Below are 14,631 nucleotides of genomic sequence, written 5' to 3'. Positions count from 1 at the left end.
GAAAGGACCATGCTGGCTGCACACCAATGTATTCCCAGTGTATAAAGTGATCTCTTGCACATGGTTGCTCTGTACATTTGTTTTATGAACAAAATTGAGAAGAAAGCTGGCATTTATTGCATAGCTAACCCAATGCTAGACATTGTAAACATAAACTCACATTTGTTATTTACCACAGTTTTGTGAGGAAGGTATTAAGTAGCACACTTTAAAGAGTTCAGAGAGATTAACTCTTGTTATGTCACAAAATTATTAAATGGCAGTGCACAGATTCAGATTGGACTGTTTTACTTTAAAGCCAGCGCTCTTCACTCTACTTCACTGCTCCTTTTTTTTTTCAATTGAGATATGATTAATGCACAGAATTGCATAAGTCATATATTGCAATATGATTACTATAGTTAGCTAACATCTCCATCACATAACAATAATTTCTTTTTTGTATTGAGAACAGTTAAGATCTAGTCTCTTAGCAACTTTGAAATTTATAATACAATATTTTTAACTATAATCACTATGCAGTGCATTAGATCTCCAGAAGTTCTTTATCTACTAGCTGTAAGTTTTTACTATTAAACAAAATCTTCCCAATTCCCCCATATCACCTCCTTTCCACATTGCTTCAATATCTGTTTAGTATGACTTCTCCAGTAAATCAGTAATGCAAGGGATGTACCTGGGCTATATTTAAAAGGCTCAGAATAAATGAATAAGGCAAATATTTGAAGCTAAATATATCCACTTCAATACCAAAAATCTGAATGCCAGATAGAAAGTTGTATTATAAACAACTAACCAAATGCATTTCTGTAGTGTAGCATATTAAAAATCAATAGCACAACCCTTGACTTTTTAAAACAATTATTTAATTTGGAGGAGAATTTTTTTTTTTAATTCAAAGGTAACATATACTATTTCTTTGGGAAAAAATACCAAACTATATAAAGTAAAAAGGAAATTCTTTCCAAAAATCAGGACTTTTTTAAAACGCTGTGGGACACAGGACAAATTGTTAAAAATCGGGACTGTTCTGCCAAAAGCGGGACGTCTGGTCACCTTACCCAAAGTGGGATTTGCCCTATCTTTAAACAAATTAACAAACAACAAAGAAACACAAAACATCAACAAACACACTTATACAGGCACGCACAAGACACTAAAAGTTTACACCACAGAGCAATGTCTTCTGTCCCTTGGTTCAGGAACTGCCCCTCCACAGAATCTCAGCATTCTCCCCAATGGACTATTTTGGAAGAATGTATTTCCCAGGCCTAGAATCTGTTTCTCATCCTCCACCATAAACTGGGGGCCCCACTGACTTCACTGGATAGATTTTCCAAAAAATCAACAAGGAAACAATGACTATAAGAGACACTCTGGATCAGATGGAGTTAATTAAGAGTTATAGAAAATTTTACCCTAAAACAGCAGACTAGATATTCTTCTCAAGTTCACAAGGACATTATCAAAGATAGACCACATGTTAGGACACAAAACAAGTCTCTGCAAGTTCAAGAACACTGAAATCATATTAAGTATCTTCTTTGACCATAAGGGCATGAAATTAGAAACCAAATACAGTAAAAACACTCAATATTCAAAAACATTCAAACACATGGAAGTTAAACAGCATGTTTTAAATAATGAGTTATTAATGAGATCAAGAAAGAAATAAAAAACAACTTACTAGAAACAAATGAAAATGAACAGAAAACAACCCAAAATCTATGAGACACAGGGAGAGCAGTCCTGTAAGGGAAGTTCATAGCACTATGGGACTACCTCAAAAACAAAATGAAACAAAAAACCCACGAAAAAATTATTAATAAAAAATATAACACTACAACTTAAAGAATTAGAGAAAGAACAAGCCTAGAGTAAGTAAAAGGGAATAACAAAGTTCAGGGCAGAAATAAATATCATAGAGACAAAAAAAAAAAAAAAAGCAAAAGATCAATGAAATCAAGAACTACTTCTTTGAAAGGACAAACAAGATTGATGAACCTTTAGCCAGACACATCAAGAAACAAAGAGAGAGTAACCAAATAAATAAAATCAGAAAAGAAAGCAGTGAAGTAACAACTGACACCACAAAAATACAATGGATTGTAAGAAAATACTATGAACAACCATATTCCAGCAAGCTGGACAATGTGAATGAAACTCCTAGAAAAAGACACTACTCTATAGGAATCAGGAAGAATTAGAAAGCCTGAATAAGCCAATAACAACTGAAAAAATTGAAGTAGTTATAAAAAACTACCAGGTTTTTAAGGACATATTCATGGAAGTGAGATCACAGGGTCAAATGGCAATTCCATATTTAATTTTTTGAGAAAACTCCATAATGGTTTCCATAATGGCTGCACCAGTTTGCACTCCCACCAGCAGTATACTAGGGTTCCCTTTTCTCCATATCCTCACAAGCACTTGTCATTAGTTGATTTCTTTTTTTAATATGTGGTATGTACTCATGTTTGTGTATGTATAAAAAAAAATTGGAAGAGTATATTGCACATTGTTAAAAGATGGCTTATCTCTTAAAGTTTGTATTATACAGAACTTAAACCTTCTTCATTATACATTTCTGTATTGTTTGAAAATTTGTCCAGTGAGATTTTATTACTTTAATAGTTTAAAAAACATAGAGATATTCTTTTTGGCAGAAAAACATTCTAAATTCAAAGCATTATCTTCTTTATACAGACTCTTCCCTTTCCCTAGTCAAAGTGACCTATAGATTTACCACATACTATTTTACATACAGCATCTGTATTGGCTAGTTACTTTATGTAGAGGACATTTATGTCATGCAACTTTACTGAAGTCAAAATACACTTACATTATTACTTATCCTATTTAATAAAAGAGTAATATGCAAATTGACCATCACTCCAATACACAAGATGGCTGCCCACATGTGGTCAAAGATGGCTACTCCCATGTGGACACAAGATGGCTGCCACAAGATGGCAAGCAGGGAGGGACCAGGCCTGCAGGGAGGACAGTTGGGGGAAACCAGGCCTGCAGGGGAGGGATGTTGGGAGGGACCCAGGCCTGCAGGGGAGGGCAGTTGGGAGGGACTAGGCCTGTAGAGGAGGGAAGTTGGGGGGGACAAGGCCAGTAGGGGAGGACCAGGCCTGCAGGGGAGACCAGTTGGGGGGGGGGTGCGGCAGGAGAGAACTAAGCCAGTGGAGAGGGAAGTTGGGAGCAACCAGGCTTGCAGGGGAGAGCAATTGGGAAGGACTAGGCTTGCAGGGGAGGTCAGTTGGGGGCAACCAGGCTGGCAGTGAAGGGCAGGTAGAGGTTACTGGGCCAGCAGGGCAGGGCAGTTAGGGGCAATCAGGCGAGCAGGGGAGAAGTTAGGCATTGAGCAGGCTGGCAGGGGAGTGGTTAGGGGGTGATCAGGCTGGCAGGCAGAAGTAGTTAGGGGCAATCAGGTAGGCAGGTGAACGGTTGGGAACCAGCAGTCCTGGGTTGTGAAAGAAATGTTCAATTGCCCATTTAGGCCCAATCCCACTGGGCAGTAGTACATCCCTTGAGTGATCCCAGATTGGAGAGGCTGCAGGCTGGGCTGAGGGACACCCCTCCCATGCACGAATTTTGTGCACCGGGCCTCTAGTACTTTATAAAATAAAATGGTATATTTTAATTTAAGGAGTAGAGATAAGGCTTTAGTATAATATTTAAGTTAATGTAACTCATATCTATTTTAGGAGCTTGATCATTTGTACTAGTTATCCTGTATAAGGTGAAGACTCAATCAGATTAGAATATTTTATTAGTTCCCATCAAGGTTTGAATAAGCCATGCTATAATAGCTATACTTTTATTTTGACAAAATACTTTTACATTTTGAGTTGGTTTGTCTAGAAAGTAATAAAAATATACTCTGTGATATGATGATAGTGATAGGACTGATTTCCTCTCCACTGATCGTTAAGATATATTCAAAATCTTTTCCATTACCTTTGGAACTACATTTCTGATTAGGAAAAAGATACATGAAATACATTCATGAGTTGAGTTTCAACACAAGCTATTAAGAATATATAACAACTAGATATATGGTTTCACATTTCATTTATTTTAACTGAAGCAAGTAACATGTTAAATGGAAATCTTCAGCTTCCATTTTCAAATTTTACATTGTATCTTTTTTCTTTTTTATAGAATTTATGGGATCATATTGGTTAATAAAATTACATAGGTTTCAGGTGTACAATCCTATAATATCTGTATATTGCATTGTATTTTCACCACCTAAAGTCATGTCTCTATCACCATTTATCACCTCTGGTTATCACCACACTGTTGTCTGAGTCTATGGAGTGCTGTCTTCAGGGAGTGCTGGTATTTTTCAGGATTAACGAAGAAAAACTACTGTTCACAGGAAGGAAAGAATGAAAGAGGACTAATCACGACTTGTCCCAACATAGGCTCCAACATTTCAATTTCAACTGAGTCCAACAGCAGTTTGCCTCTGAGTGTTGTACAATAGAGCAAGTGACTAAGCTGTAGTTTAATGAATTTTTCACTCTGAAACATGTTGCAATTCAGTCACCTCTCCATTACCAAACTAAAACTAGTGGCAGAGTTGATGATCCTAAAGAGCACATAATTCAAAAATCACTTATATTTGGCTTTAGGATATTTATTTTTTACTTACCATATCTCACTAAATTTAAGATGCTTCTACTTTTCACACCTTAACATATTTTATTAGAGATAAACAATGTGTCTTAGATTTGATGAAATATAGATATGTTTGATTATAAACAAATCTGAAGTACAAAAAAAGTATTTAAAATATTATAGCTAATGTTGAAGACATGACTCATAAAAAACTAGTAAGTGAACTGCTTCCCCAACTTGACATGATCTCAGAACTACATCCCATCTTTAATCATCTGTAGCTCTTTGATTATATGTAGGGAAGATAATACTCATACCACTGTATTTCTATATGTTTCCATCCTTTCAAGTAGAATATATGTCCTTTGATAGAATCATAATTATTTTTGCATCCTGTATTACAACCAGCATGGTACAAAATGTGAGTTCCTACTATGTACCAGGGTGTGTCATGGGCATAAAAGCCACACAAAGATGATTGTCTCATACCTACAAGTAGGTACCAAGTGGAGCCTTATCTGTGAAACTATACTAGTTTAATTTTATATTAAGTTGTATAGTCTATCACAACTATAAGTACAAAGTGCATCAGAATGTACAAGAGAGAGCATCTAAATCCAACCTTGTAGAGCAATGATACCGGAACTGGACTTGAAAGGTGAGGAAGATGGAATATGGAACAGGTCGAGACAGAAAAATATTCTAAGGGGAGGCACCAGCATATGCGGAGAGAGAATAATAAAAGAGCAGAACATGTTCAAGAAGCAAGTGGTATGCTATACAAAAAATATACATTGGCAGTAGTGTGGTGGGGAGAGGGAAGATAGGATTAAAGTTTATCTGGTATCATATATGAAGGACTTTGTATGCATGCTAAGGAGTATTGGTTTGATCCTGTAGGCAATGATAAGGGACTGAAGATTTCCAAAAGACAGTCTATAATAGTAAGAAAGACAACTATCCTACCTAATACCGTGTTTCCCCGAAAATAAGACATCCTCCGAAAATAAGACCTAGCACATGGAAAGATAAGACATCCCCTGAAAATAAGACCTAGCGCAACTTTGGGAGAAAAAATTAATATAAGACACTGTCTTATTTTTGGGGAAACAGGGTAAAAGAGCAATATGCAAATTAATCATCACTCCACCCACCAGCCAATCAGATCACATATGCAAATTAACCCCAGCCAAGATGGCTGTGGCCACAGAGGCTTGGGTTTTTCTGGCAACGGAAGAAGCCAAGCTTTCTGCTTGCCCTAGCAGGCCTAAGCCTCCACTCCAGGCTACAAAGTTTCAATTATAGAAGGTAAACAAGAAATGACTGCTGCCAGGTAGCAAGCAGGAGGCTTGACTTTGCTCCAGGCTACAAAGTTTCAATTGTAGAAAGTAAATATATCCCAGATACCAGGGCCTCGGCTTGGGTCCCTGGGGGGGCATGGCCTGCCTGCAAACCACCATAGGACCCTCACTCAAGCCAGCCCATGCCCAAAGAACCCCCACCGTGATCCAGGACACCACTCAGGGCAAACCAGGTGCCCCCACCTGAGCACCAGGCCTCTATCCTATCTAATAAAAGGGTAATATGCAGATTGACCATCACTCCAATACACAAGATCAAGATAGGTGCCCCCATGTGGCCAAAGATCCTGCCCCCTTGTGGATACAAGATTGCCACCACAAGATGGCCAGCAGGAAAGGGCAGTTGAGAGGGAACCAGGCCTGCAAGGGAGGGCAGTTGGAGGCAATCAACCCTGCAGGGGAGGGCAGTTAGGGGTGACCAGGCCAGCAGGGGAGGGCAGATAGGGGCAAACAGGCTGTCAGGGGAGCAGTTAGACATCAATCAGGCTGGCAGGGGAGTGGTTAGGGGGTGATCAGGCTGGAAGGCAGAAACGGTTAGGGGCAATCAGGAAGGCAGGCAGGTGAGCAGTTGGGAGCCAGCAGTCCTGGATTGTGAGAGGGATGTCCCAGATTGGAGAGGGTGCAGGTTGGGCTGAGGGACAATCCCTTGCCTCCCCCCACCCCCCACCCCCGTGCATGAATTTAGTGCACCAGGCCTCTAGTGTCATAATAATATGACAGGTTAGAAGAATAGGGTAGCAGACACTGTATGTTATTTCAAACTCAACACCTATTCCAAATCCCTTCTCCCTTGCCTTATCATAGAAAACAAATGATTTTCCAATCTCCTTTGAGTCACCTTTGTTGTAGCTATGTGACAAGCTCTAGTCAAGATATAGAGAAAAGGCTTCTGAGAGGGTTTCTAATAAAGCATTTGTTTTTCTGATAAATGGGGGTCAGAAGCATCTGATGCACAGTTTGTCCTAACCTTTCTTCCTACTTTGAATGTGTATGTGTTTCCCATTGGTACAGTAGCCATTTTGTGAACATGAAGTTACAAATCAACATACTAAAGACCAGAGTGGAAAGAAAAATGTCCAGATCCTTGATGTCACCGATGAGTTCCTGTACCAACTCTGTACTGCTTAATTCTAGACTTTAAATAGACTCTTATTTATCTAAGCTACTATTTTATTTTTAAAATATATTTTATTGATTTTTTTTTTTTATAGAGAGGAAGGGAGAGGGATAGAGATTTAGAAACATCTATGAGAGAAATATCGATCAGCTGCCTCCTGCACACTCCCTACTGGGTATGTGCCTGCAACCAAGGTACATGCTCTTGACTGGAATTGAACCTGGGACCCTTTAGACCGCAGGCTGATGCTCTATCCACTGAGCCAAACCAGTTAGAGCTAAGCTTCTATTAATTAGTTTATTATTGCTTCCAAGCAGAACACATTTCGAAGTGACAGAGAGCAAGACTGATAGTAGGCAGATTAACTAGAAGGCTACTTAATACTTTAGAAATATGATGATGAAGACTGCAATGAGAGCAAGGAGAGAAGGTAGAATAGACCCTAGAAACAGAGAGAGGCAGAGACAATTTAGGCTAAGGCGTTTTGACATTAGGGGCATTTATGGAATATAAGGTGGATACAACTAATAAATAATTAGAAAGATAGGTCTACAGCTCTGGAGACAAATTGGAGCTGAACATATAAGTAATAAGGACATATAAATGGTGCCTGAAGCCAGTGAGTATGTTGAATGAAAATGAGAATGCATAGCTATGGGCCAGTGTTGCTCAGTGGTTACAAAGTCCACCAATGTACCAAAGGGTCTCGGGTTAGATTCCCAGTCAAGGGCAAGTACCAGGGTTGCTGGTTAGGGTACATGTGGAAGGCAGCCAGTCAATGTGTCTCTCTCACATCCACAACCATGTTTTTCTCCTCCCCCCTCTCCTTTCTTCCTCCATCCCAGTCTCCCTCTCCCTCTCCTACCCTCTCCTCTCTCTAAAAGTCACTAGAAAAAATATCTTCAGGTGAGGACTAATAAAAAAGAAAATTAGAATGCATATTGAATGAGAAAAAGAAGTCTAGGAATATAACCTGAGAAACCTAGGCATTTAAGGGATTCAGAGCAAGAGAAGAATGAAGAATAACAAGAGAAGCAGGAATGACAGAGAGCAAAGGGAAGGAGTATGTTTCAAAGAGAGAGTGGTCGGTAAATAGTGAATAATTACAGAAAATTCAAGTAAGTATAAAGGTCAGGATGTCATAAGTTAGGAATTGATAGTGAGGAAGTAAGAAAGTAACATTAATTACTTTTTAATAAAATATGACAATTATAGAAAGAAAATGTAGCTCAAGAATAAAGGCAAGGTTAGAGAAATGTTTTTATTAATTTTTTTTTAGATAAAGAAGATCAGAAGCTATTTAGAGATTGAGGTAGAATAACTGAGTGAAAAGAAAAACCAAAGACTGAAGATATAATACGGTATTGGGAAAAAAATGGAAGGAATGAGATTAGGAACCCAAATAGAAGCATTAGACTTAGAAAAGGGGGATGGTATGGCTGAAAAGAGGTAAGCCTTAAAGGTAGATGAGAAAAGTTGTGAATAGTCATGACTAATACCTCATGTTTTTCCCCCCCTCTATGTAATAGGAAACACAGTCATCTTTGGCAGGTATAGGAGACTTGAGAATAAAAAGTCTGTAATAACCTCTCCTGAGGAACAGAATAGGAAACTACTTAGGAACGGGAAGTTCTGCTAAGCAGCATTGAAGGTCCCATGGAGCATATGGCCCTCCTAAATAGTTACAGGTGTTTTGGAACATTTAAGAGAAGTCAACATTAATAAAACAAAGAGACAAAGCCAAGCCCAAGTGTCATAAAATATGGATATTTTATTCCTGCTCTGGGAAATGAAAAAAGAGGATAGAGAATATATCCTCCCACAAACCATTCTAATTTAGCTGACATTAATGTCACAGTTGGGAATTGATAGTGAGAAAAAGCTAAAGCAAATCTATGTGTATATAAGTACATACATATTTTTTCAGATCCTAGTCTCATCTCATAACTGTTCACATATTTACTCTATTTGTTGTTTATAAACACCCTTGTCATCAAATGCATCTTCATCTCTGCCTCTTCACCAATCATTTAATAATGTTTCGATTGTATTTTCTGTTTGTGTTTTAATCACTTCCTTGATTGGTCAAACTACACATTAGAAGATGTATGGGATAAATTTGCTTTAAATTATGCTCTATGAATCACAATTACCCATTACACGGTTTCTTTCATTATCATTTGGAACTTCACACATCTTGTAATTCTCTACGTAGACTATTTCAGCTTCTAGTGCTGTACATATCTACATCTTCTGGATGGGACTGTCCATGATCCATGAGCTTGGGGTCAGGTATAAACTGTGTAGCACCTGGTAAAGTATTAAAATGAAAAAAAAATTAGTCATTCACTCAGCAAATTTATTGTTGGAACTAGGAATACATCAGTGAGAAAAAAAGTTAAAAATCTCTCCCAATATGGACATAACATTCAAGTTGGATAAAACAGACAATTAAGTAAAATAAATAATATGTCAGTTAGAGGTAAGCACTATGCAGAAAGATAAAACAGGGAGGGGCATATGAAGTACCTGGGTAATTTGCAATCTTAAATAGGGTGGCCAGAGAAAGCTTTCTAGAAAAGTGTAATTGAAGGAGATAAGGATGTGAGCCCATAGATATCTTAGGGAAATGCCTTATAGGAGCAGAACAGAGCAAGTATAACATACCTGAGGCGTGTTTGAGTAACCACAAAATGGCCAATAGGGCTGAAACAGAGTTGGCAAGATGTGGTGATGATGGATGCAGTGAGAGTAATAAGAGACATGTTCAGAAAACAATGGAATGCTAAGACACAAAGAGACATAAAGTTTTTATTTTTTATTTTAAGTGAGAAGAGAAGCTAGTAGGCAGTTCTGAGCAGAGGAGTGGAATGATATGTTTTTTTTTTTTTGTTTTTTTTAAAGATCACTCTTAGCTATGGGGAGAAGTGACTGTAGGGGGGAAATGGGGAAAGAAGGGAGATGGTTTAGGAAGCTATTTCAGTACAGCAGGAGAAAGATGCTATTGGCTTTAATTAGGGAAGTAGCAGTGAAGGTGGTGAAAAGGAACTGGGTTATGGAGAAAGTCCTATGGTATAATGGACAGGATTTCCCAAATGGATTGTACATGTTTTGTGAGAGACACTGTAACTTAAAAAAAAAAAAAAAAAACCCTGCAAGAATGGAGTTGCCATTTATTGAGATAGGGAAAAAATGCGGGAGAAGCATATTTGGGGGAGGCAAATGAAGTGTTAAGCTTTGGGTATGTTAAATTTGAACTCCTAAATAGTTATCTAAAGATGTACAGATGTTGACTAAGCAGCTATCAATGTGAATCTATAGACTGCAGGAGAAGTCTGGGCTCGTTTATAATTTTCACAGTCCTAGCCTATATGCAGTATTTAAAACTATGGGACTACATGAGATCATCTAGAGTAGGGGTGTCGAACTCAATCAGAGAAGGGGCCAAAATCTAAAATCCAGCCTAAATCGCGGGCCGAATGGTTTACTGAACAGTCATAAACTGACAATGTCATAAACTGACAGCGGAGTGCAGTGATGACAGCGCGGTGCGGGCCCCATTGCAAGGCCTGGCGGGCTGGATTTGGCCCGCGGGCCTTGTGTTTGACACATGTGATCTAGAGCCTCAGAGAAGAGCTCTAAGCATTGAGCCATTTGTATACTCCAAGTTTTTGAAGTTGAGAAGACTAGGAGAATATAGCAGAGAAGACTGCAAAGGAACAGCCAGTCAGTAAAGTAAGAGAACCAAAAGCAAGTGGTATCCCAAAGGCCAAGTGAAGAGACTGTTTCTTGGAGGTGTGAGCAATAATGTGTGTTAAAAGCTACTGATGGATTGCATGAAGTGGGATTGAGAATTGATTCCTGGATTTGGCAATGTGTATATCACTGGTGATTTTGATCAGCTGCCTGTGTGCCAGGAAGGATGCTATGTTATTTTCATGCATTGTCTCTGAATACCACCAAGAGATAGATGAGACATTTATATTATCTTTGTTTTACAGATAGGAAAATTTTAATTTAAAGATGTTAAGAAACTTGGCCAATGTCACTCAGCTGGTAAGTGGTGGAGTAACATGAACCCAGGTTTACCTGATCCCCAACACAACAACCTAAGCTCGTCAGTAAAATGGAGATTAGGAGGAGTAACAATGTCATATAACTATTTTTAGCAATCAATATAATAATGTGCACAAAGTTCTGTGTATAATACTCTGTATGTGCCAAGCAAGCAAGAGAGAACTACTTTTATATTTTGTGACATCAGAAACAAAATACTTTTAGGAAGTTTTTATTTTAAATATGTTTTTTAAAATCTGACTGGTTTTTAAATGATTTTACTACATTTTGGAAACACACCTTTTCCCCCCACAGACATTTAATTTCCAGTTTTATGGTGAAAGACAAAGATAAGAAATAAATGTATATACAATGATTTCTTTTACACTTGTAATTTTAGGAAAATGATATACCTATATGTAACTTCACCAGTAAAAACATTACAAACAACCAGATCATTAGTAATCACTACCCATGGAACTGATACAGTTTTCCATAGAATGCAGTGCTTAAGTTTAGGGAGGTTTGTGGGTAGAATTCGTGTGATCTATGAACTTGGATGGGGGGAATTTATCTTTACTTTCATTAACCTCTAATTAAAAATTGACATTTACTTCAATAATGAATGTAAGAAACAAACTAAAATAGTATTAACAGTATCTTAGATTCTGTCACTAATAGAAACAGCAGATATTTTCGTATTACACTGCAGTTATAGTTATCTTAAAATATTTATACTTACAACTACTTCAAAACTATGGCCTTTATTAGGTATTTTCTTATGTATTGTTGATTAATACATTTAAGGAGGTCATATATTACTAAGTATTTTATTTAATGCATTAAAAAACATTATTCTGAGAAGGGGCCCATAGCATATAAAAACATTAAGTGGTTCTTCCTGCTCCCTTCCGAAATGTATCTTTACTGCCATCTTGTGGCAGCCTTTGCTCGGTGCCAGTAAAAAGTGTTCTAGGGAATAGTTTTATCAGGCATACTACAACAGCATGTAACAAATATTTTATATAATTCTGAATCTGTCTAATTTGCTTAAAAATGCCATAAACTGACTAAGTTCTCTAACACTTCTATTTATTTTCACAATTTATGTTCTTGTTCAAAAATCTAGTCAAAGATTCAGCTCACACAAATGTGAAAGGCCCCTTTACCTTTAGGCTGTCACTTCTCAAAAGTTGTTGAAAGGCTTCAAATTTTTAATTTACCTATAGCTTATGTCAGACATTATTAAATAAAGGAATATGCATTGAGAATTCCTTATGGAGCTTTTCCTAAAACCACCTGCTTAGAGGCCTCACCACGGGAGATTTTGACTTATATTTCTTAGTTTGAGTGAATTTTAGAAAACAGAAAACAAAAAACTCAAATAATTGTGATGTGGATCCATCTGGTTTAGAACCAGCTAGCCTATGTAATTCTATTCCTGCCTTTTTAAAAGATTCATTCTCATGATATTCTGAGTAAGGCTAATTTCACCTCTCTTATCAAAGGTTCTCTATCTTCCCAAAAGACTAGCCATCATAAAATCTCCATCTTGACTCTTAATCTCCATCGTTATATTGTGTTTCTTTGTACTTCCTTATTTTTATCTCTAATAAAAACACTTTATGCATAAAGTTCTTAGCAGACTTTTAAAAAAAAGCTAGTGTTAAAACAGGAAAGGAATAAAGGTGTGTAAAGTTATAAAATAGTAATGAGTTATTGTTATAAATAGCCACTAGTGACATCTGTTGACTAATAATTTAGTTTACATGTAATCTCATTTATATTACAAAAAATGGGACAGATCAGTAATAAATTGCTGAGTGAAGTTAAAAGTGTTAGACATTATATTTTTGTTTATTTTGTATAAAATTGGGATGATATCCAGCATTCAGGTCCTCAGTAATTGGAATACTTAAATATACTAGTCCCTACAAGATACTTTCTCATACTTTCTAGTCTTCCCATTCTTTTTGCTCTCTATGCTTCAGTTAGGCTCTTTTCTATTGACCTCTATTTGAGTTCATTATTTCCTTGTACAGGGCAGGGCAAAAGTAGATAGATTTACAGTTGCTAGTATCCTATACAATAAAGAGGCAATATGCAAATTGACCATCACACCATCACACAAAATGGCCACCCCCATGTGGTCACAAGATAGCCACCACAAGATAGCTGGCAGGGGAGGGCAGTTGTGGGCAATCAGGCCAGCAGGGGAGGGCAGTTGGGGACAGCAGGGAAGGGCAGTTTGGATGACCAGGGCAGCAGGGGAGGGCAGTTGGTAGGGACCAGGCTTTCAAGGGAGGGCAGTTGGGGAAGATTAAGTCTGAAGGAGAGGGCAGTTAGGGGTGACCGGGCCAACAGAGGAGGGAAGTTGGGGGTAACTGGGCCTGCAGGAAAGGACAGTTGGGGGGGACCCAGGCCTGCAGGGGAGGGCAGTTAGGGGTGACCAGGCCTAAAGGGGAGGGTAATTAGGGGCAAACAGGCTGTCAGGGGAGCAGTTAAGCATCAATCAAGCTGGCAAGGGAGTGGTTAGGGGGTGATCAGACTGGAAGGCAAAAGCGGTCAGGAAAGCAGGCAGGTGAACAGTTGGGAGCCAGCAGTCCTGGATTGTGAGAAGGATTTCCAACTGCCCGTTTAGACGGGCAGTCAGACATCCCTCAAGGGGTCCCAGATTGGAGAGGGTGCAGGCTGGGCTGAGGGATACCCCTTTCTCGTGCACAAATTTCATGTACTGGGCCTCTAGTATGTGTGTGTGTGTGTGTGTGTGTGTGTGTGTGTGTGTGTGTGTGTGTAGTTTGAGAGTTCACCCAATCTATTCTATAAGTTGATAGATGATGGCCATGACTAGTTTCCCCAGCTAATTAATATGCTCTCAAAGTATGTTCAATGAAAATAAATTTGTTTAATGGCAAATGGCTAATTACAGTAGTCAAATGATAATAATACCTTTTAACACTCATGGAGAGACTAGTATGTGCTTGATATTGTACTCTGTGCTTTACATGCACTATTGCATTTAATTCTCACAACTATGTGAGGAAAAGTACTATTGTGGTCCCCAATTTTTGAATAAGAGACTGAGGCTTAAGGATTTCAGACACATGACTTATTTTAAATTTGTGCTTATAATTACTACTGTTTTTCAGGTCTTAGACCTTTGGAACTGCATGTAAAAAGTGAAGGATGGAAATGGTGAATCACAAGGGTCTACTGCATAATCAACTCTGAATAATATGTGATAAGGATAAATAGTACTGGCATGTCTCTTTTCTCTACATGTATCCTTAGAATGCTTTTCATATACCAAGTTACCCATGGGAAGGGAGGGGTAAAGGGTTCCAGAATCAATCTATCTATCTATCTATCTATCTATCTATCTATCTATCTATCTATCTATCATCTTAAATAATGATATTGATTAGGGATGGATTGGTTCCACTGTAAAACTGTAACATGTTT

The 14,631-nt window shown here is 38.1% G+C and overlaps 1 protein-coding gene across 1 annotated transcript in view; it reads right to left on the bottom strand.

Moving 5' to 3' along the window:
• Positions 1-8,864: 8,864 nt before the first annotated feature.
• APOOL (apolipoprotein O like) overlaps positions 8,865-14,631 on the bottom strand; it is a 78,631-nt gene continuing 72,864 nt past the window's right edge. The window contains exon 9 of the mRNA XM_084869750.1: positions 8,865-9,423. Within this exon, the coding sequence (XP_084725876.1) occupies positions 9,335-9,423 (89 nt within the window). The 3' untranslated portion in view covers positions 8,865-9,334. The remainder of the gene's footprint in view (positions 9,424-14,631) is intronic.

Source organism: Pipistrellus hanaki, assembly GCF_964339955.1.
Source record: "Pipistrellus hanaki genome assembly, chromosome: X".
NCBI classification, from domain to species: domain Eukaryota; kingdom Metazoa; phylum Chordata; class Mammalia; order Chiroptera; family Vespertilionidae; genus Pipistrellus; species Pipistrellus hanaki.
This window is presented reverse-complemented; position numbering and strand designations above follow the sequence as displayed.